Here is a 21784-nt window from a genome sequence, read left to right as displayed (position 1 = left end):
TTCCACCAGTGAGGTGACAGCACGATGCGACGGTACGGTACGGCTGAAGGGGACGAGGCAATAGGTCGACGGCACGAAGCGACAGCACGACGAGACAGTAAGATGGGACAGTACGACGCGACGGCAAGACAGCAGGGCACGATGCGGCGGCAGGACGCGTAATGCATTACACACATCATAAATGTAATCAGTTGCCTGTGGCAAGTCAATGGTGTACCATCTTTGTATGTATCACATAGTTGTTCACTATATCTCATGGACCTATAGCAACTGTTACTATTCAGCTATTGTTGCAGCAGTGCCACGATTTCACGGCCGTCTCGTGAGGGCGCGCTTCACGGAATTCGGACCAGGGTTTCAAATCAGCAATCATCATACATCCGAGGGGGTTCAGAAGTATTTAGTTGGGTAAGTTATCATTCGAAATCTTTATTCAGTCAAGGGCATTTTCTAGCAAATAGTGGAGCCGTTTATATGGGTTATTTATCTAAAATTTACTATGGGTTATTACGCACAAATTATTGCAGGAATACCAACACATCTCCCAGCGCGCCTTTTCATTCTATTTAGATTGAAGTCATTAGGACAGTGTAATGATAACAAGATCTTTCTTAAATGTGCTGTTAATTATCTTTGTTTTCTCTTTACTTGAAGCTCACATATATTCAAGGGAGGGACAGCAACTACATACCGGGAGGGATTTTTCTTGAATTTCTTCATAAATGCATGTCCAAGTCATCAAGTCAGTGTACCAAGTTCTTGCTGAGCATGCAGTAAACCAGATTGCCAACTAAACTTGAAAAATAGTCTACAGCTATACAATGCATTCCTTTAATTGTACTGTGTACAGTCAAGTGTGACTAGAGTATAAGATGCCCTAGAAAGGAATGGGCAGTGTGATTCTTTCTGTCGTCTCTGCTCACTGCATCAGCCTGTATTATTTGGGCTGCTATGTGGTCTCAACTGGGGTGTGGCCCAAGTACATGTCGTCAATGGAAAACTGGTGCAGTACTGGTGGAATGACCAACCCTCGGTGGATGCCTGATTTAAGGTATAAACATTACTCGTGTGTATAAATGTATCAATTATTGGAAGACAGTTCATGTAAATGTAATTGCTGAAATGGCAACTGCATTATTGGAAATGATACAACATGACTTGTTTTACTCTTTTATAGGTTACACCATGACTCCCTCAAATTTAGGGTTTCATCTCCTGGGCAGTTCTAGTTTTGGGGTTTTATTATTCAGTCTCTAGTTTAATTTGTTCTGGTCTTAAGTTTTAAACCTTGGATACTTAATTTTATATTGATGTAAAGTGAGACTTGTCTTTATTGTTGTAATGGAATTGTCTCTCGGGTTTGATCAACACATCAATAAAGATGGTCCAATTTAGTGGGATTCACAAGTGGTTCGTTTTATTTTAACGTTTTGCCTGGTGGCCAGAGTCTTCTTCCCTATTCAAGTATTAAGTTGTGCTCCCTGCTTGCTGCTCCAGACCTTCAAAGTCCTCGACTAGCATAAGCTATGACATGTTCCTTGCCATCTTGTATTTGGGAAAGATAATCGAGGCCTTTGCAAGTTATTACTGTACATAAGAGATAATACGAAGAACCATGAAATTAAATTAAGAGAACTTGAATACATGGGAAATAGAGGCTTGCGATTGAGCAAACTTGTGATTATAAACTTTTTATCAGGTTGTTCAAAATGCCCTCTACTTATCTGCGTATATTTTCATAAATATTCTTGTATTTTTACAGCAATCCTTGAGTTCCTCACACCTAAAGTGTAGCAGTGCTCTACGTACTGCCAGCTAGACGCTGTTGATAGGTCTGATATACTAGTACACTGTCTATTACTTTCCATAAGCCACAAGAATCATAAAGGGAACTGTCTTAACACGGTTTCTAGGATTTTATAAATTACACAGGTATCTTATTATAATACTTTCTATTGCCAATGATGGGAAACTAGAAGTACAAGGAATTGGGACTTAAAATTGCATATGTTGTAAACAGGACTTGTATTAACAGCGCTTTCTTTATGTGCTGGACTGTATGGAAATAAGTGCAACTGTGGATTAATCTGAAATTAGAGTACACATTTAATAAGATATGTTATATTGTCATGAACATGCTAGATGCATGAAACAAGCAAGCTTGTATCTTGGAAGATACAGATATTTTAGACTGCACTTGCTTGTAAAATTAACTTAAATTAACAAATCAAAATGTGAAAAAAATTGTGTGTTTAATAATTAGTTTTCTTTCTTATATCTATTACAGGTCGAGATCATTGACTGTGGTTTTTTTTTTATTTGTATAAATATAAATTCTCTCACACTTTGAGGCATTGTACAAGTTGTAAATAAAATATTGAATGTAGTATTCGTACCACCACATTCCCTGTTGTCTTTATTTGTTTATTACTTTTAACTGAGTCCATATACCACTCGGTTAAATAAAAGAAATGACGGGACGACACCACGCAAATTTGGCGGCTATAGAACACCATATTCCCCTCTGCAGGTTTCTCCAGGCTTTACGTGAGCTACAGTGCCTTGGGCGCATTTGAGGAATCCTGATGTCATTACTAATAATAAATTTACCAGGCCTAGGCCTACTATGCTAAAACCTGTTCTTTTCAAATGCCTGGATTAACATGAAACAGTAGGCCTTAGTGGGACCAGCCTGCCGCTTTCAGTCAATTGGCAGGGGCCTCATAGCAAAACGTGCACATTTCCTTTTACACAAGTTCAGTCAGCAGTAAACATATCGAAGTATCCCGATACTGATAAATGCATATATCACTTACATTGATACTCCTTATTTGTTTTCTAATTTTTGGTGTACGTGTTGTTTTGTTCGTATCCATGTAGCCTTGGTCAAGGCATGTTTTCCTTCCTCCATGGTCAAGGCGTCCCTCAGTATGGAATTCCATATCTGCCGTCGCGCGTCGTCCGTCTCCTCTTGTTTTTGTTGTATCCCAATTCTGCCATATTCCAGTTCCACATATGCCGTTTTCTGTCGTCCGTCCCCCGTCGTGCATCGTGCTTGAATTTCCCTGCAGATAAAAGTTGGGTGGTTTTCGTGCCGAGCAGCGAAAAGCCTTAGAATACGTTCTGCGGGGTCACGACGTTTTCGTGAATTTGCCCACAGACAACGGAAAATCTGTTATTTTTCAGGCTGCACCTTTCTGCTCGGAGCTCTCAGACCAGATACAAAGCCAAAAGCGTTAATCGTTTCTCCTCTGACGTCTTTGATACAGGATCTAGTCAATTTGTTGGCTGCTGAGGGATTAAAGCTGCATGTTTGGCCAAAAACACTTGTCATATAATGTACATGTACTTGTGTAGCCACGTGGTCATCAGTTAACCTTTTACCTTACGACAACTTGAATTATGCAGTTCCTATGTAGTAATGAACCAATCCAAAAGCGTACTTAACCCGTCGGCTCTTGTCATTAGCATAACGAGCACCGCCCAATACAGATTCCGCGGACAGTTGCACCAAGGCGTTTGTGATCGTCCTGGTTCATCTGATTTGCACATTTCTTAGGCCGCGTGAGGTCTTGGCCTTGATTTTGCAATGTATACAGGTACGTAATGTACATGTACAGTACGTAAGCAGGTACCCACGTCAGTGAGCGGCTGGTACGGTGCGCGCTGCGCTGCGACGAATGACGAACGCCTTGACCAAGGCTAGTATCGTTTTGGAGAAAAAATGGAACCTCCAATTCAAAGCATTATTCGAAGCCTCGGATTGGAATGGGGGCTTCAAAATGGCTGCCAGCATTGAAGTTTGAGCCCAAGTCTCCGTTTCGAAAACGCCCTGTGTCTGTGGTCTTCCCTAGATGACATCACAGCAACAGTGCCCTCAGTTTTCCTGGAAAGCAAAGGAAATTTAAATGTTTTAAAAAGTTTAATTCAATCCATTGAACCAAATGGAAGTTTGAATTAGGTTTCATACGTTGAAAAAGAGTACAGAGTTGAAGAAAAATTGTCTTGGAAATAATTATTGCAGCTAAACTTTAAAGGCTCTCGTGTAGAGAATTTTGCATGTATTCGCAAGTTAGAATTATCGACCAAAGGTTATGGTTGCCACAGTAAGAGTGTTTTATTTAGTTCCTCCACTGGCATAGTGTTTGTTCCCACGACTTTATGTCCAGTTGTTCAGTTATTCAAATATTCTGGCAAATTACCTACAGTGCGCATTTATATATCACTCCAGCAAAACCTTCTAAGCCTTCAAAACCTACCGGATATTCCAAACCTTCCGGATATTCCAAATTTCCTACACCTAGCAAATTATGCCAGGTTTCACCATCGATTAAACCTACCGGATCTTTGGACCATTTTCATTTTTGAACCATCTCAGCCTAGACTGAGCCATAGATCGACACGGTCCGAACTATTAGCCTTTCGGACTTACGACACCTTCCGAGTTCACAGTCTTTCTCTTGTATACTGCACTCCTTGAATCGGGTTTTCACCGAGTGAGCTCTTGAACTGTTAAGAACTATTTGCTCGAATCGCTCAGAGTTTTGGAGATTCGTGTATAATTTGTATAAGTTCCTGAAGTTCCTTGAATGGTGTTATACCCAATCTCTCGGATTTAAAGTTGCAAGTGTAATTGTACAATTGGGATTACTAATATTACCAACCCATTCTAATTTGGTAACCCGGTGAAGTTCGACCGCGTTAGTTTGCTACAAAATGTAAGCTGCAATCTTGGATAAAATTGACTGGACACCTGGCCATAGCCATCATGGCTTTCTAGCCACGGACGTACATTAAAAAAACCTGGACTTGCAACGCCTTTGTTGTGACCATGGAGGAAGGACACAGAAGGGGTTTGAACTGCCTGGGCTATAACATATGGCAATTACCGCTTTCTGGCCTGCCCGGTATATGTCCATAGCCAGAGCACAGCGAATGCTTACTACGTACCACCTGTTTCACAACCACCAGCCCCCTTTGTACCCCATGAACACCGCCGTAATTTTTCGTTGGTAATCTGTATCCTTAATTAAAACGTCCAGTACTGCTGTATAGGAAGTAGAATATTCATGCCCTCGTTGGTACTTGGTATGATTTGACAACATCAAATTGAATAATTGCGCAGTTGCTTTTATTAGGCTGTGTACTTGAAGTGTTCATGTGCAGTTGTTGCCCTTATCGAACGCTTTCTTCTGGACTTCTTTTGGGTCAAGAGTAGACGACATAAGAAACTTTTAATTGGCAAGATCTAGGAAAACCTGTACTCTTGATAGATAAGTTAGATATGGTACACAAATGGTTACTGTCTTTCGTTATTTCTATTTTGTACATGGGCCTATTCTCAAAATATCATCGGCCGTCGCTACAGCATAGAGCTCTTTGTTTAGTTACGACGTCGTGTTGAACTCCGAAGAACTCGCCAAAGACGTAGGCTATTAAAGCAAGGATCCCATCGTAAGTACAAGCATGGCAAATAGTGCGAGTTCTTTTTCAATTATCCGCTCCGATCAGGAACGAATCGAAATTGACATTCGTTTGTACCATTGATCTCCATTATAAAAAGTGGATACCCCGAACGCGTGCAAGAACCCGGTTGCAAAACTTGGTACTATCTGTCTTTCTCTCACCGGTGAGGGTGCACTTCAGCAAAAGGCGGGTAGCATCTGCCCTGTCACCTTTGGTAGCGATGTTCAAGCCGGACAAACACATTAGCTTTAGAATACAGGACGACATGTTAACAAGATTAGACGGAAATTTGTTAAAGATAATAAGTAAATTTACAAATGGCCATAAAAAGCAATCGTGCGGAGAGATTTCGCAGATGGACCATAATTCCTTTACAATAAGCTAGAATTAAAGCAGGCGCGGTTCTAGAGCCCTTTTTTTGGGGGGGGACTGGACCCTTCGCACGTAAATTCACCTTTAATCTTTGCTACTGCTTTTTCGTTTTAGGGCCTAGGGGGGGGGCTAAAGCCCCCTTAACACCCTGTAGAACAGCGACTGATTTTAAGTAATTAAATTCGACAATCTTTTTTTTTAGATTTGGGGAATCATGTAGGCTGCCTTTCAAACCACGCTGCTGTAACTGGATCCTATAATGATTGCTCCTGGCTTCGTTATCGTCGCTATTCGAATGAATTAATCAGAGTGGTAGGTTATCGATCCGACATGATCGCCTTGCATTAGATTGGTTTCCACCCTATTATTTTCATAGCCCATGGCCGTAAATAGTGAGAAGAAACCGGATGGAAGCTGGAAGCAAGTCTAGTTGATATCGACGTAAAGGTACGTTACTCATTACTTGTCCTATTTATAGACTGTACGTTCGCTGATACTGAATTGAATCCCTTAAGGCTTCAGGCATATTATCTGCTGTATATTGGAGCAAGGAACACCTGAATGTTGTGCGCTAAAGCAAATAAACCAATTTATCGATATTCTTTACTCTTAAGCTTTAGAAACCATTACATGTATTGAAACTGCGCCATATTCCCGAGCAACAGGATTCTACTCTTTGTCAATATATGTATAAAATTTAATAGAGCAGGAATGTATTTGTTGTTGGACTATCAGCTTTTAGTGTTGATACCATAATTGTTGGTGAACATACCGACTATAAACGTGATTACGTAATCGAGGTAACGGGCTGGCCGTCTTTCTGACAACACCAAAGCACCAAATCGTCGATATTCGTAAAACAAGCAACAAGCAGGAAAGGAAATTTGGAAGATATTTAAATCCAAACGTTCCACGGATTACCTACTCGCCGATTAACCCGCGATAAAAGCAAGTGACCTTACAAAGCCACGAGGTAAACTCGTGTACAAAATGGCCGAATTGGTTGAAGAGTGACCATCGTAGGGAATGTGCGGAGACTGGGGTCTATATTATGTAACACCCTGTCCTCGCCGTACACTCACTGATCAGCTTGTTGCCTTTGAACCATTCATGTATGCAGTACATATCGAGCAATTATGTGAGACAGAGAGAACCTCCCCTTGCTTTATGTTGGTCATTGTCTCACTGGAATCTGAGCAATTCTTTTCAGACATGTGTGTGGGGGGGTGTTAGGTAACAATAGTTTAGCGTGTGTATAGTGATTGGACATGTTGAGGGGTACCCCTCGGTCTCATTTCTTGCTGGATATAATGCAGTTGGTCTTCAGAAGTTTTCCATTTCATGAGAATGGTAGAATGCGTGGAGTTACCTTCTCGTTGGTGATCAAAGTTACACCCAGGAATTAACGGTATTAACCCTAATAGTCCTCAATCCTTCAATTTCAATATGATGCTACATACACCTTAGAGGGTTAGGATTATTAAGTCTACCATGGAGGAAGGAAAAGACAATGATGATTGTCTTTCATTCATAGCAAACAGCAGTGCGATAATCATGCAGCTAATTTGCATCGCTTCACCGTGCTGTATTATATCAGTATTTCAGCAATAGAGGCATTCACATTTTTCAGGTAGGTTTATTTCGGAGTTTGTTTTTCTTTTCCAGTGCTTGTACTTGAAAAATCACTAGCAGTCTCACATTCGGATTAAAACAAACCTTTGAGTGAAGCAGTCGAAAGGAAGTCAAAGAAACAATCAAATAAATAGTAAACAAACATTCTCTCCTTAATGAATGTCCTTCTATCTTCAAGTTCGTGGGTGATCTTTGACGCCCAAATTGAAACGGTCACATGTTATATTCTTGGTTATTTTTAACCAACAACACTTGTCGAAACGTCGAATTAACACTCAAGTATCAGAACCATGCCTCTTCCATAAAGTAAGCTACCCACATGGTGTTACCCCAAGCCGTCTCTTGTGCTCCTTTGCTAGGCCTTGGAGGCTGTTGTTTGTTATTTTAATTTAGTAACAGTAAATGACAAGAGGTTTATTCGACCCATTATGTCTCCACTTTAAAGCACATTCTATATACTCCCCCTGCTGTAATGACTGCCAGGGTAGCGAGCCTTTTCTGAAAGAAAGGTTGAGTAGTGTAATTACACAACCACAACCCAACCCCTACTGAAATGTTATCGGCAGGGCATCCCTCCTCTTGTATGGTGTTCTATATCTGCCATCTCATATCTCCCCTCTCGTGTCTTGCCTTTCGTACCTTCCTCTGTCGTATCTGGAGCCATGCGTTAAATGTAAACATATAATAGATACGGTAGGGACCTCATGAATATTGATAAGTAGTCTTGGGACTCCGCCCATTTTACTGCCGTCTTGACCTGATCATGCCGGGCCGTGGACGAGGGAAACACTGAGTTTGTGGCTTAAGCACACAGTTTCCAGCGTTCTGGTAGTCAATTTGGCCAACTGGTAAATATCCGCTATTTGTAGGGGGACACTGGGTATCTTGGTGACCTTTTCATGAACGCCATGTACAGTATTTATTTGTAAATTGGGGACATTTTGCTTCTTGTCAGATCAGTGACTTCAGTCACGTAACGTTTCCTCACGTGTTTCCTGTGTCGTTTCAATGTACGTGCCTGTAGTGCAGTGCGGCACGGGTGGACCGGCGCGCGCGCACCATGGGTGCATATAACGTGTACATTGTACTTTTCCGCTGTGACCCCTGACCCAGGACTCACAGCTTGTGCGCGCGTGCTTTTATAATCTTTCCAAGTTGTCAATGGGCGACACAACTGCACAAATACACCTTCGGATCATTATGGGTTTACATTCTACTTTGCAGACAATCACTCCTTTGGTGCTGTTATTATTGCTATTTTTATTTATACTAAAATTTAATGTTATATTGCAGAACAGCCTTGAACGCATGCAGCACTTTAAGTACATGTAATTAATTCAGAGATTGTTGGCGAGGTGCTGGGTGAGTTTGATGCGTGTCCACATCCTTAGACCGTGTGAGAATTTCTTTGTAATTTATAATTTGAATCAAACATGATTGTATTAATCACAGATAATTACTGTGCGATACATGTTATTTTTACTCTGGACTTGTTACAGCTGGCATTTGTTTCTGCTGGGATTTTGTCACAACTGGATTTTGTTATAGCTAGGATTTTGTTAAGGCTGGAAATCAATAAACCCAACATCAAGTATCATCAACTTTGATTGACCGGTCTCTCTTACTGGAGGATAACACCTCAACCAACGTGGGCTAAGGGCTCACATACTTCCGAACCGTACCGACGCACACACGTCGCTTCACTTCAAGACACTTTACACAGCCTGAAAGTTTACCCCTGATGGCGCACTTCAGGAACCCTTGGATAGGAAAAATAACGTGCAAAGATTTCATAATTTGTAGTATCTTTTCCTTAAGTTACTTCTTAAGAAATCCAACCCAGAAAAGGGGCTTTGGGAAATATTTGCTAGTATCAATTTGTAGAAAATGAAAAATCACCCGGCCTAAAAGAGAAAAATCCTGCTAAAAATTGACCTATCACTTCCAAAAATCTGAAATACACGAAGAACAGTGTAATTCGGCAGTATCGTACGCAGAGGAACATTTACGGTTTGAAATTTTATGGTGGTCTGTCGATAAAAGCCGAAAAAAAGATCAAAACATTTTACACACTTTTATAATTTCTAAGGTAAAACCACATCCAGGTAAATTTCCTAAGTATCACTTGAGGAAGACAAAAGTAAAATTTGAACATGAATGTTTCCTGGGGTGGTTTCAGTTAGGAATTATTCTTCCAAAATTTATCGAACGTGATGGAACGGCCTAATGTGAAATCCCCACAGGCATACCACGCAAGGGTTCCGGAAGCTCGCTGCGTGACCTTTTACTTTTAGGCTCTATTTACGTAATACGGCCGCGTAATTTTTTTTGCCCTAGGAGGTTTTGGGGTAATTATATAGGTTTTCCCGACCAATTTCAGAAAATGTGTAGATGAATTAGTAATGGCAGCATTCGTTTTCGTGCGAAATGGAACAAACATTCAAATCCCCGTTTCTATTTAACAAATAAAAATTTTATTTCAGTGAGGGTGCGTTCGGTCGTATACATGTAGAGTCAGCGTGCAATTTCACGATATTGCACTGGTTTAGAATGTTGACATTCATTTTTACGCGATATTGATTGCATCTCTGCAATCCTGCATTCATCTTAATTTGAACTCAAATCTACAAGCAATTTCGCACAAAGTGTAATATTTAAGGTAGGCCTGGTCAAGAATTCGAATTGATGTGTGTGTTAACAGAAGTTATATTCTTAGTTGAAGATGATTAAATGTTTGAATATTCATGACTGAAAAAGACCATTCATGCTTTCCATAAAAACATACCGACAAACACCGACACTGTGGTACCGGTAACCTGTCTTTCTCGCGGTTCGTTTTGACCATAATCACATAAGAGTTCACACATGGTCTTCTTGCAATGGCCGAACGGAAAGATACAGAAAAATCATCGACCCAAATAGGTGTACACCATAATCCTTGATAAGAATATAATATAAAATCAGTGCTCTGGAAATGTGATTGCCAAGCTTTCAGTAACTGAGTACCTTCTTGAGCGCAAGCAGATTCAGTCCCCAACAGAACGATCGCGCCTAAACGCACAAATCGGGGGTTCGGTGAAAGTGGAAGCTGTCATGGCAGCATCATTTCCGAGTGTACTTTAATCCTTCGCGAGTAACATTACATTCATCATCAAAGTGGTGTCATGATTTCTGTAACCCTATATATTTCAATTTGAACGCAAATGTTTTTAATTTGAATTACATCAAATGAAAATGAACACTCAATGCCGACAGTTTACGGAAAAAGACAGATTTTCAATAAATAAGATTGCATGGGGCCTATTGGTTACAATTGGCAAAAAATACGTTAAATTGAAATCCCAATCACTTATTTGTAACCTCTTAAATGAAACGTAATGCACATTCGTTTATTTGAAGGATGCCAAACGAAGTTGAAAGCTTGTTTTGAGAATTGAGAAGCCAGGTTTTCTGTCGTTTTCAAAATCCAGGCCAAATTGAATTTTTGTTTGACAAATTATGCTGCGCATTTTCTGAAATTGGCCGGGAAAACCTATAATATCAATACCCGTACGCATGCGTACTACTCATAGAGATCAGCTTTCGTGACACGGACGTCGTTGAAGCCACTAGTAGTAGAATGGCGGCTTTTTTTTTACCGTGCCGAAAGTTCGTGAACAAAACACCAACCTATGGAACACTGGCACTGCTATGATCTTTGATATTTTCGTCAAAATATTCAATGATTTCGGTGCACCACATTCGAATAGCGCCCAAGGGTTACGATAGTGATTAGTAGGCACAAACTCTTGCAGATAGAGTTCATGTCCCACGTTAGCACCGAAGAAAGCGTAAATTATAGCTCAATATTTTCACAGTTCTCTGAATAGGTTATGTACAATTATGTACAAGGCTCACTGGCGATTTAACACGACCAAACCTGACGGCCTCGTATCACATAAAGATTTTTATCCCAATACTTGGCTCATTCTTTGTAAACAATTTTGTAATTGAAAACTTTTGTTTGGCTCGCATTGTATTGATTTTTAATCGCCTAATGAATTTTATTTTACTTCTTTTTAACAGAGTGATGGCCAACAATTGGAGTTATTTTACTCTCATGCAGGCCCCCAGTCAGACTAGTGTCAATGTTTTGGTATGGCAAATATTCTCCACAATTTTCAAGTGCATGCACTTCATGCCTTGTCAACCTGATTTTTTGGGGGTGGGGGTGGGAAGGGGTCAGGAACGTCTCAATTGCCTTTCAGTTTCTGTTTATATGAAAGGTAATCGTCAGAAATCTATCAATGAAATGCAAAGGACAGCCCTTCCTGAGAATCCTGACATGCCTGAGGATCAGAGTTAATCTTACCAAATGTTGTGCACACTGTGGCATCACAAAGCAGCATATGCTCATCGTGTTTCTGTTCTTGTGAAAGAAAATTCCTATCCTAAAAATGCTATAACAATTTCCAGAAAAATTGGGGCTTTCTCTTTTTTTTGTCGAATTCTACAAACAATATTGTTTGAGAGAAACCGCTAGAATACGCGCACAAAGCGACAAAAACCAGGCGAGCACTTCCTGAATGCTTATACTCGGCCTGCACTAAATTGTGGACTTAAATGTAAACTCAAGCTTTTTTAATTATTTCATGATTACATGGGACATGGGGTTTGCAAGGCTTGTTCCTAATGATCACCACAGTAACCTGTGGGCAGTAATCAAATGTGGTGCACTGAAATTATTGAATATTTTCAACAAAAGTATCAAAGAGCGTAGTAATTTTCCATAGGTTAGCGTTTTGTTCACAAACCTCCGGCACAGTAAAAAAGCCGCGACTGCACCTTTACTTCTGGTAGCTTCAACGACGTCCGTAACACGAATCCTGATGTCTCTTATGCATGCGCAGGGGTCTTGATATCATAACTACCCCTAACCCGCCTAGGAAACAATTACACACAGGGCCCATTCACAAAGCAATGTGCCACCAAGATGTTGACATGGAAAGTCGAAAAGTTTCATTCGCTAACTGCGCGTTGCGCGGGAAACTCTAATTTTTCAGAATGTCTGGTTTATCTTGGTTGAAAATTCAAATTTGGTGAGTGAGAATGGGTGTTAGGCAGTAAAAATGATGGTTTTTGTATGGTGTGGGGAATGACTCGATCAAATATCCCCAAGTTCTGTACCAAAGTGCGCTCTATCTCAGCAGCGTGTCGACTGTAAACTTGAAAAGTGGCCCGTCTGCGGCAAACTTTTGGTGGCACACTGTATTGCGAGTCGCCCATTATTGCTTCGGATGGCATGCTACAGACCCTTCCACTAATACATTCCAATTCATCTCGGCCGGACTTCGGCTTTCCTCATCTCGCGATTCCACGGGCTGGGAGACGACACCCCCCCCAGCGGTACCGTGTCTTTTGCCACCACGTAGTTTCGGTGGCATGGTGGGCTGCACACGGTGGAGGAACTACATGCAGGCCTACAAAAAAAAAAGCACGGAGCTCTGTGCAGAGACGTCCTTCCTCGAATGTGTCATCGGTGTTGTGCCCGGCCGAGAAAAATGCTGAAAACCAAGAAAATTTTGAGGTATTTGTCCGCTCTTCGCTGACGAAGTTGGTGGAGGGTCAACAACAGCTCGAGACCGGGTTAGCGGCCTCTATAGAATTTAAACATCAAAGAATCGTGGAGATGGAGACGACTATAGGTCCGGCTTAGAGAAGACCGTTGGTTCTCTGAAATCTGAGCTGGTGGCTGTGACGGAAAAGACAGCCAAGATGAAGGGACAGGTCAATAAACAAGAAAGATATTCAAGGAGTAATAACCTTTAAGTGGTCGGTGTTACAAGGTCTGATAACGAAAATTGCGCTGAGGAGGTGAAAAACATTCTCGAGACTCGCTTCGGGTTCAGCTTGAACCCTCTGCCCATTGAAAGGGCCCATCGTGATGGGCAGGACAGGAACGACCGTCCCGTGCATGTATTGGTCAAGCTGCTGTCTTACCAGGACAAGGTCAAGATAATGAAGGAACGGTGACGCGCTTCGGAGGGGTCTAAAATGTACATCTTGGACCGTTATGACCTAACGGCTCTAGACTGGGAAGAAGAGAAATGTTAGAGAGACGGCATGAAGGCCCTATGGTGACCAAGGTATCAAGTGTTGAGGGTCTACGCGGGGCGATGGAGATTGGGCAGCGGTAAGGCCTTCGAGCTCCGTCAAGAATAATTAAATTGTGCTAACCCTTGTTCTCTTTGTGGGTTTGCTTATGTATAAACGTGTTTTTTAGTGTTGGTATCCAATGAGGAATTTTTTTCTTCAATTTTTCAAAAGTTGTTGGCTCATGTGTAGACTATACCGGTAGGTTTAGCCCCTTCTCCTGAATTCTCGGTCATGTCCTGCAGGTCATCTGTTGATCTAGTAGTCGTGCGTTTTATTTAAGGTGTTCGGGATGAGTTTTTTTAGGTGGCTTTATGGCAACACAACAATTATGCTGTTTTTTTGGGGGAAGGGTGGCTGTTATAAACTGCAAAAAGCTCAGGGCTATGAGATCTAGTTCAGTTCTGATGATTTACTTTCTTTTGTGGAGTGGTAAGAACTTATTTTATTCGTTTTTGGTCTCGGCCTTTTCTCTCTCGTTTTTTAAGCTGTCCATGTCCGTCAGCTGGACTGATTTCAGTTGAGTAGCAATCTTGTTCTTTTTTTGTTGGACTTGCGTGTTTGGGGCGACGCCCAACATATAAAGGCACACTATGTAAAAATGTCCAGTTCCTCTAATGCCACAAAAGGGCAATTGCGTTGTTTTTCAGTTGCCTCCATGAACTGCCGTAATGTTGCCAACCACTCTAAAAGGAGAATTGTTGGGAATTTATTTTAGATCTAAATGGTATTCAATCTATTGTTTGCTAGACATTCACTGTACAGATTCCATGCAAGACAGGTTTAGAGCTGAGTTAGGGCTTGACTGTTACTTTAGTTGTTACAAAAGTAATGCCAAAAGAGTGGCTTTTTTATTAAATGATTGTTTCGATTTTAAAATTCATGATTCTAGCTTTGATGGAAATGGGAATTTTCTGGCTCTTAGTTTGGAGAGTTAAGGCTTTAGCATTACGATTATTACTTTATACGACAAAATTTATTATATTATTCTTGGTTTCGACAATCCCCATACAATTATATGTGGTGATTGGAATCTAGTTTTAGATACTGAACGTGAGTGTGAGAATTATCTCCATGTTAATAATCATGTAGTTCATGTAGAAATCTTGATCTTATTGATCCCTAGCATATTCAAAATCCTAACTCTAAGGGGTTTACCAAGAGACAGCATTCCTCTTTGAAACGGTCTTGGTTAGACTTCTTTCTAATTTCGTCTGAGCTCGGTTCTGATCTAGTTTCATGTGATATTAACCAAGGTTCCGGACAGATCATTCTTCAGTTGACATTTGTTTGGATTTTACTCAAATGAAAAGGGGCCGGTTACTGGAAATTTAACAATTCGCTTTTCTCAGATGAGGATTATGTTGATATGGTTTTTAAAAAATTATTTTCGAGGTGATCGATTCTTATTCTGCTTTCCCATATTCTCGCTCCTTTTTACACGATATGCATCCCAGGGACATGACCAGCTATTCTTAGAAATGCTTTTGATGTAAATCATGTCTAAGACAATTTCTCACGCTGTCTGGAAGAGAAAACAGTTCGTGAGAAGGAGACTAATATTGAATATTGAATGAGATTAAAGATTTGTCAAATAGAATTGCCAGCGGTGACAACAGTTTGGTGGGTGCACTGAACGAAACAACTTTGTCTTGTTAATTTGCGTGAATCAAAAATGGACCGTGTTATGGTTGGATCCCGTACATGGTGGATGGAGCATGGAGAGAAACCACCAAAGGATTTTTTTAATTTGGAGAAGCGTAACTGGAATGATAGGAATATTAGCAGAAGTACTAAGGGAGACGGTACTGATTTAAAGACTTCTGGGGAAATTATTCAGGAGGCCCGTTTTTTTTTTACAAGAAATTATACTCGTATTCAGAACAAAGCAAACCGTTAATCTTCGGTCTGTTTTTGACAGTGTAACCCCCCAGTTCCTTCAAATTCTACGAGGGAAAAAATAAGCGACCCGTTGACTTGTGAGGAAATATTGAAAGTTTTAAAGAATTTCAGACTCTCAGTCACCCAACATTATTATCATTACCTTGCTTCCAAACGGGGATAAGCCCCGTCAGTTCTCAAAGAACTGAAGACCGATTTCGTTATGGAATACTTCGTATAATTTAGCTTGCGGTTGTATTTCAGAGAGACTGAAAACTTGCCTCTCCACAATTATCCATGAAAATTGAAAAGTTTTTTGCAGGGACGCTGTACGGGGAGAATATTCGCTTGATGTATGATTTGCTTAATTATACAGAGAACAGTAATGTTCCTGGTGTCTTTTTGTTAATTGATTTTGAGAAAGTGCTAAATTGAGTCTCACACGAATTTGTTGTTGAAATCTTGGATCTCTTCAATTTAGGACCCTTTATTCAGTAATGGTTTAAAGACCGCACCGGGTTTTATCAGAATTGTTTAAGATAGAGCGGGGTTGTCGTCAAGGAGACGGATTGAGCCTTTATTTGTTTCTTTTGTGTGTTCGTAATGACAACATTCTTCAGGGCATTTCAGTAGAGGATAAATAGTGTAGGCTTTCTCAGAACGCTGATACAGTACTCTTCATAAACAAAATTGCTGATATACCCAAACAAGAACTCGCGCCGCCGAACGCCGGATTTACAAGTTTTGAATCTCCCGCTCTCTGGGGAAACGTATAGAGGGATCCCAATACGAAGCTTTTAGCGTCGATAGGCGCACTTCCGCGTTTGAAAACGAGGCTGTATGTGTCAGCTTCAATTCTCAATACGGTCAGACGATTGAAAGTAAGGAGTTAAGACACAAAATACATAAAGGTATGTTAAATTCAGACTTTTCAGGCTGCAAATTTTTGTTGAAGAGTCTTGTAGAACGACTCGACCCGTGAAATCAAAAGAAAAAAACAATGGCAATCTACCGCGAACTAACGTACCTGCTATGGTCGTGTATCTTTTGCAGCGGGCGTGGTTTAAACTGAAGTGGTATCACACTTACGAACCGGATACTGCAGGTACTGGGTTGACTCCGCGGGCGCGCACGAGGAAGTTCAACACAGAGAGCCTAGGTTTTGATGCAGATATGCGCAGCTACGACATGCGACGCTAATGTGAAATCCATCTATAGGGCCCATATGCGGATGAGTTTTGTGTGTTAATAAGCGTCACTCACCACTATCACAACCTTGCAGGGGACTGAAATTTACTTCCTAGTTACGTATAAAACTGAAGTCTAAAAAAATTCGTAAATACTTTCTAGGAAGCTTAATTATGCAAGTACATTGATATCACAATAAGTGAGTGAAATCCAACGTCAACCAAGCTTTTCTCTCCGTGCTGGTCGGGAAAAACTTACTAAAAAACATTGGTTGGCAGAGCCTACGTCAATGAAGCTGTGAAACATCCCAAAGAAAGAAAGAAGAAAGGATTAGGAGTGACCCTGTTGATGCTGATGGGAAACTCTCATTTTCCTTCCCTTTTATAAACTCTTATTCCCAGCGGCAACTCTCTTGGAATTCTGAAACCTCATTGAAAGTAGTTAAAGGAACCAGGAAATAAAAATATCTTTATAAATTTTACTAAAAATCCTAAAATTGCATCTTTGGGTTTCAATTAACTGTCTTTTAAATTTTTGCTTTGCAATTGTAACCCGTATTTTGATGCTTTTGATGCTTAATGCTAATGCATATTTGCATATTCATTAGCAGAAATATGATGTCATCCAAGGCACTTAATCTCAAAGTTGCACTGGTTTGTGCACAGAAAATTTCTAGATTTTTTTAACCACTGCTATGGCAGATTTCATTTACTTTGGCAATTTATTGCTGTGTAAGTATATGGCAATAATCCAGCAAAAATCCTTTTCACAGAAATATTCCCAGATAGCAAATTTGGGGTTCACAATTTCAACATGGAAACATGTAACATGAACCATGTCTTCCTGGATTTACATCAAGCAAAAGCGCCCTCACCTGTCCAGAAATGCTTGGTAAATTTTCAATGTCTGAAAAATCGCACCGTTCAATTCACGTAACGCAAAAAAGATGTCAAAAAGTCTTCATACGTGGAAGAAGAGTACAGAGATAAACACAAAATTATTCGTAAAAAATTCATTTCCTGGATCCCTTAAAATCAATAGATTACTCTGAACTATGTTTGCACAGACCGGTTCTCCCTGGATATATTTTTTAGCCACAGTCTATGAAAAAAGGAGATTCGAGGTGGCGGCCAAAGTACTCCACTCGTCTTGACTTAACACGCAGAGGCGACATAATTACGCCTTTTATAAATAAACACTAGTTGTGAGATACGAAATGCTAGATGGCAGATATAGAACACCATACATTTGGGGTTGTTGGGTTGGTATCAGCAATTTGCCTTTGAACAATTGACACATGAACCTGCTCAATGGAATTAGCTAGACTCGAGAATTTAGCTGTTGTGTTTAGACCTTCAACTTAGCGAGCGCACTGTCACTATGGTGGATTGGCAAGGTAAGACTTCCTTCGATTTATTGATCGATTGTATCAAATCATAAGTGCATGAAACAACGCTGAGTACAATATGAAGGTATGACATTTTGCACTTGTACATATTTCTGTACGTGTACTTCTGGTCTGTGCACAAGGTTTTCAAACTGAAAATGGAGCGGAGTTTCTTTAGTTAAGTAGTATTTCACTGCTGCATGGCTTTTGTTTTTTGTAGGGATGGGTACATACAATTTGACATTTCCATATCTTATCACTTTAAACGAAGGTAGACGTTCTGGGTCTAACGTTGATCCGACCAACATTTTAAGGGTACTTTAACTCCTGAAGGGGTCAAAACGACACCGTCACACTCACCAACGGTTTAAACTCCCCTTCATTTCTCGGCTTTGTGGGGACAGATTTTTACAGTAATAGGGAAACCCATGCTGTTAAAACTTGAAAAGTTCGACCTGAATCGGGCAAACTATTTATGTTCATGCAGTGTAAACTTGAAAAGGTAGAAACTCTGACGCGTATGGCTCTTCCAAATTGTGCAAATATGGTAACAAAATGTGTGCGTTATAAAACTCAAGGTGAATCGGTAAGACAGAAAATTTGTGGCGTATAAAGAAGGATAGGTTTGAACCCCCCGGCTTTTGATTTGTTTACTTCATGAAAAATGAAGATACACTATAAACGTACACCTGTAACTATTAGCTTTGATATAGCTGTACAATGCACGTCTCTTGAATATTCTTAGGGAACATTTGCTAAGGCATCTGTTAAGTCACAGTTTTAGCTCTCGAGGCAATCAAGAGACAGGTTATGAATGTTTGCCGACCGAGAAGACGGAAGCTACAGCAATAAAAGGCTTTACGTGAGGCCTAGTTGGACGTGTGTATGACGTGTCATTTGGGCTGAACTGATATTACTACGATTTGTAATGTATTTTTTTACAGTATCTCTCTGCGGTAACGGTAAACTGTAACACTAAGGTACAAGAATTGCTTGTGTTTATAGCCTATATGGGAAATGTCATTAACGAAACCGTTCTCTCTCGACATTAACTTCCGTTTTTGCCAGAGAATAAACTGCTATTTATGATCAAACATTTGTCGCTGTGTACGTCAGTGGTAGTTCCTAAATTATGCCTAAGAAATTCCTTGTTTACGCTGATACATCTGCATAGCCCATACTGCGGACAAAACTCAGTGGCGGATCCAGGCTTGAACAGAGGTTATTAATATACTAGCAGGGCGTGTTGTGGTAAAAATGCACGAAGAGTGATTCTAAGAAACATTGCATTTTTCTTTTTAGCTGTTGACAACCGAAGTACAGGGCTTATTAGGGTAGGTGCTGTTTTAATAAAGAGCTTCAAAATGCACCCTTGTGCCTAATTTAACCTTATTTTCAACTTTTGTTCCACTATTTCAAAGGGTATTCATTTGCCTCTTTGGCTTTTATGTTAAATGAGTATTCCCATATTCATGGGCAAAACTACGACCATCCCAAGAACAAAGATTCAATATTACATTGGTGTGTACACAAAAACGTCCTGCTTTTTTGTAAATTTTTCTGGACTAAATTTTCTCTTCTCTCCCACGGTGTTGTTTATGTGCATAATAGTAAGCAAGCATCAACCCCTTTCCCAGAAATGTTACCAGTAAGTAAATTTTAGGTTCACAATTTGAATAGAAAACATATGCGGTGAACTATGTCTTCCCTGAATAACATCACAGCAACAGCGCTCTCGGTTGTTAAGGAAAACATTTGTAACTTTTAGTGTTTAAAACGTGCACTTTTCAATACGTGCGATTCACAATAGCGCGCCTCCAATAGTTTGCAACGCGTTGGCTAATCACAACGTGAGAAATCTGTCGACCCAATGCGCGTTTGGAAATGGTCGACAATAGTGCGCCTCCAAGAGTTTGCAACGCGTTGGCCAATCACAACGTGCGAAATCTGTCGACCCAATGCACGTTTGGAAACGGTCGACAAATTTCGCGCGTTGTGACTGGCCAACGCGTTGCAAACTCTTGGAGGCGCACTATTGTGAATCCGCCCGTATTCATTTAACCAAATGGGAAGTAAAAGAGTTTTCATGTACTGAAGAATAATACAAAGTTGCAGAAAATTGTATCGAAGAAAAGTTCATTTCACTACACTTCAAGTAAGAGGCATGTCCCTAATAAATGTTTCTCAGTCACCAGGTCGGTCGGTCAGCCAGTCGGTCGGTAAGCGACTCCATCAAAGAATGAAAAACACAGTCCCATTCTCATTATTTGGCTTTCAGTTGGAGAGGTTATTGTGTATAGCCTAATAGAAAAATCGATTTGTCTTAATGGTGCGCAACACTTCATTGCTTGAGAGAATGATCTGCTGATATTTTACCAATGGGTTTAGTTACAAGAAATGAGGAAGATATTCTGGTGTTTTTTCAAGTCAGCGCATAACTGCCTTGTGATTTTTTTAAGGGCTGGGGACTAAAGTTGACCAATAAAAGATTTCACACTGTTGAGATTTTTCAGTGGCTCGAAAAAGCAAGATTGGCGTGCATATATTGTTTCCGTTATGAAGTTATTGGGACCGAATAACTAAGGAAGCGTAGTTCCGGACCAAGACGTCTTTTGAAACAAAATATTTAAATAGATACTATTATGTACTAATATTTATGTTTAATTTTATTCTATGTAATACTTCACTAGAATGAAGGTGATTTTCAAGAGGTTAGTGGCATTCTGTGTGAATAATGTCATCATCGGGTAAAAAAAATCATAATTCACATCATCCATAAATTTCATGTGATTTGTCTTTACAAACCCAGGGACTTGTTAGAACAGGCTCTGCTTACAAATTGTTCGAATACAGCTTGTACCATTAATTATCCACATTCTCTGTGTATTTAACATTTTGTACATATTTTAGAAATATTCTATGGCAAGACGACTTCTGCCCATTACAGGTGGTTAAAGGAACAGTAAATGAAAGCACAGCATGTGCGGAGTGTTGATGCATAGTACTCAAATCCCACAGGTGTGTGTGTTTTCGCGGAAAGGACTCCTGCATTTCCTGAAACCTCATGCGTACGGTTTGCATGTCCCAAGTTTTCATTTTTTATCGAAAAAGAAAAGAAAAGACAAACACTAATTACAGTACAGATATTGATATAGCTGTGACGATACTGAGAGCAATTTAATTAATAAGAAAGTGAAACGTCAAGGAGGCTGCTATGTTTTTCTAGTTTTCATTTTTTTTAACATAAGATAATTCTGTAACCTCTCAAAATATGACTATTTAGTATTGTATGTTACTGTTCTTAAAATTTCACGAAGGGTTTCAGAAGATGGTGCTATCATTGCCACGTATAGAGCCTGCAGTTGGCGAATGTTTGGAGTACTACCATCGGGGAGTCTGTGTGCCTAAAGGGGTGCCAAGGCAGGTCTTTGAGGAGCTGGAATCATTTCAAGTTCGACAGGACGACATTTACCTGATTACCTACCCCAAGGCTGGTAAATCATTTACATTGCCGTTACATCTAATCTAGAGAGGTGAACGAAAGGAAAAAAAAAAGTCTGAGAATTTTTCTTAACTATGGAGAATGCAATGCAGGGGATGACCCAAAGCTATACTTGACTCCACAGACGCTGTTTATTATTAACTAATTTTTAATCGCTTCAATGATAGTTTCCTCAAAACTAAAAGTGACAATGTATTGATAGTGACTGAGTAATCTTTCTTTCC

The 21784-nt window shown here is 40.2% G+C and overlaps 1 protein-coding gene and 1 long non-coding RNA gene across 4 annotated transcripts in view; both read left to right on the top strand.

Annotated features, from left to right (window-relative positions):
* Positions 1-21: 21 nt before the first annotated feature.
* Positions 22-2403, top strand: LOC110989618 (uncharacterized). Its single transcript, XR_002599661.2, has 2 exons — positions 22-408; positions 655-2403. It is a non-coding gene; the product is annotated as an uncharacterized LOC110989618 (long non-coding RNA).
* Positions 2404-7148: 4745 nt separating this feature from the next.
* Positions 7149-21784, top strand: part of LOC110989615 (sulfotransferase 1C4-like) — a 67399-nt gene continuing 52763 nt past the window's right edge. Inside the window, exons 1-2 of one of the 3 annotated variants that reach the window (XM_022254133.2) lie at positions 7149-7468; positions 21376-21552. In XM_022254133.2, the coding sequence (XP_022109825.2) occupies positions 21387-21552 (166 nt within the window). In that variant the 5' untranslated portion in view covers positions 7149-7468; positions 21376-21386. Of the gene's footprint in view, positions 7469-8216; positions 8319-17880; positions 18068-21375; positions 21553-21784 lie in introns of those variants that run through there. The other 2 variants (XM_022254134.2, XM_022254132.2) reach the window with 2 other exon arrangements.

The sequence above is a fragment of the Acanthaster planci genome, linkage group LG17 (assembly GCF_054643075.1).
Source record: "Acanthaster planci isolate LZ-2023a linkage group LG17, COTS_SCS, whole genome shotgun sequence".
NCBI lineage: Eukaryota > Metazoa > Echinodermata > Asteroidea > Valvatida > Acanthasteridae > Acanthaster > Acanthaster planci.
This window is presented reverse-complemented; position numbering and strand designations above follow the sequence as displayed.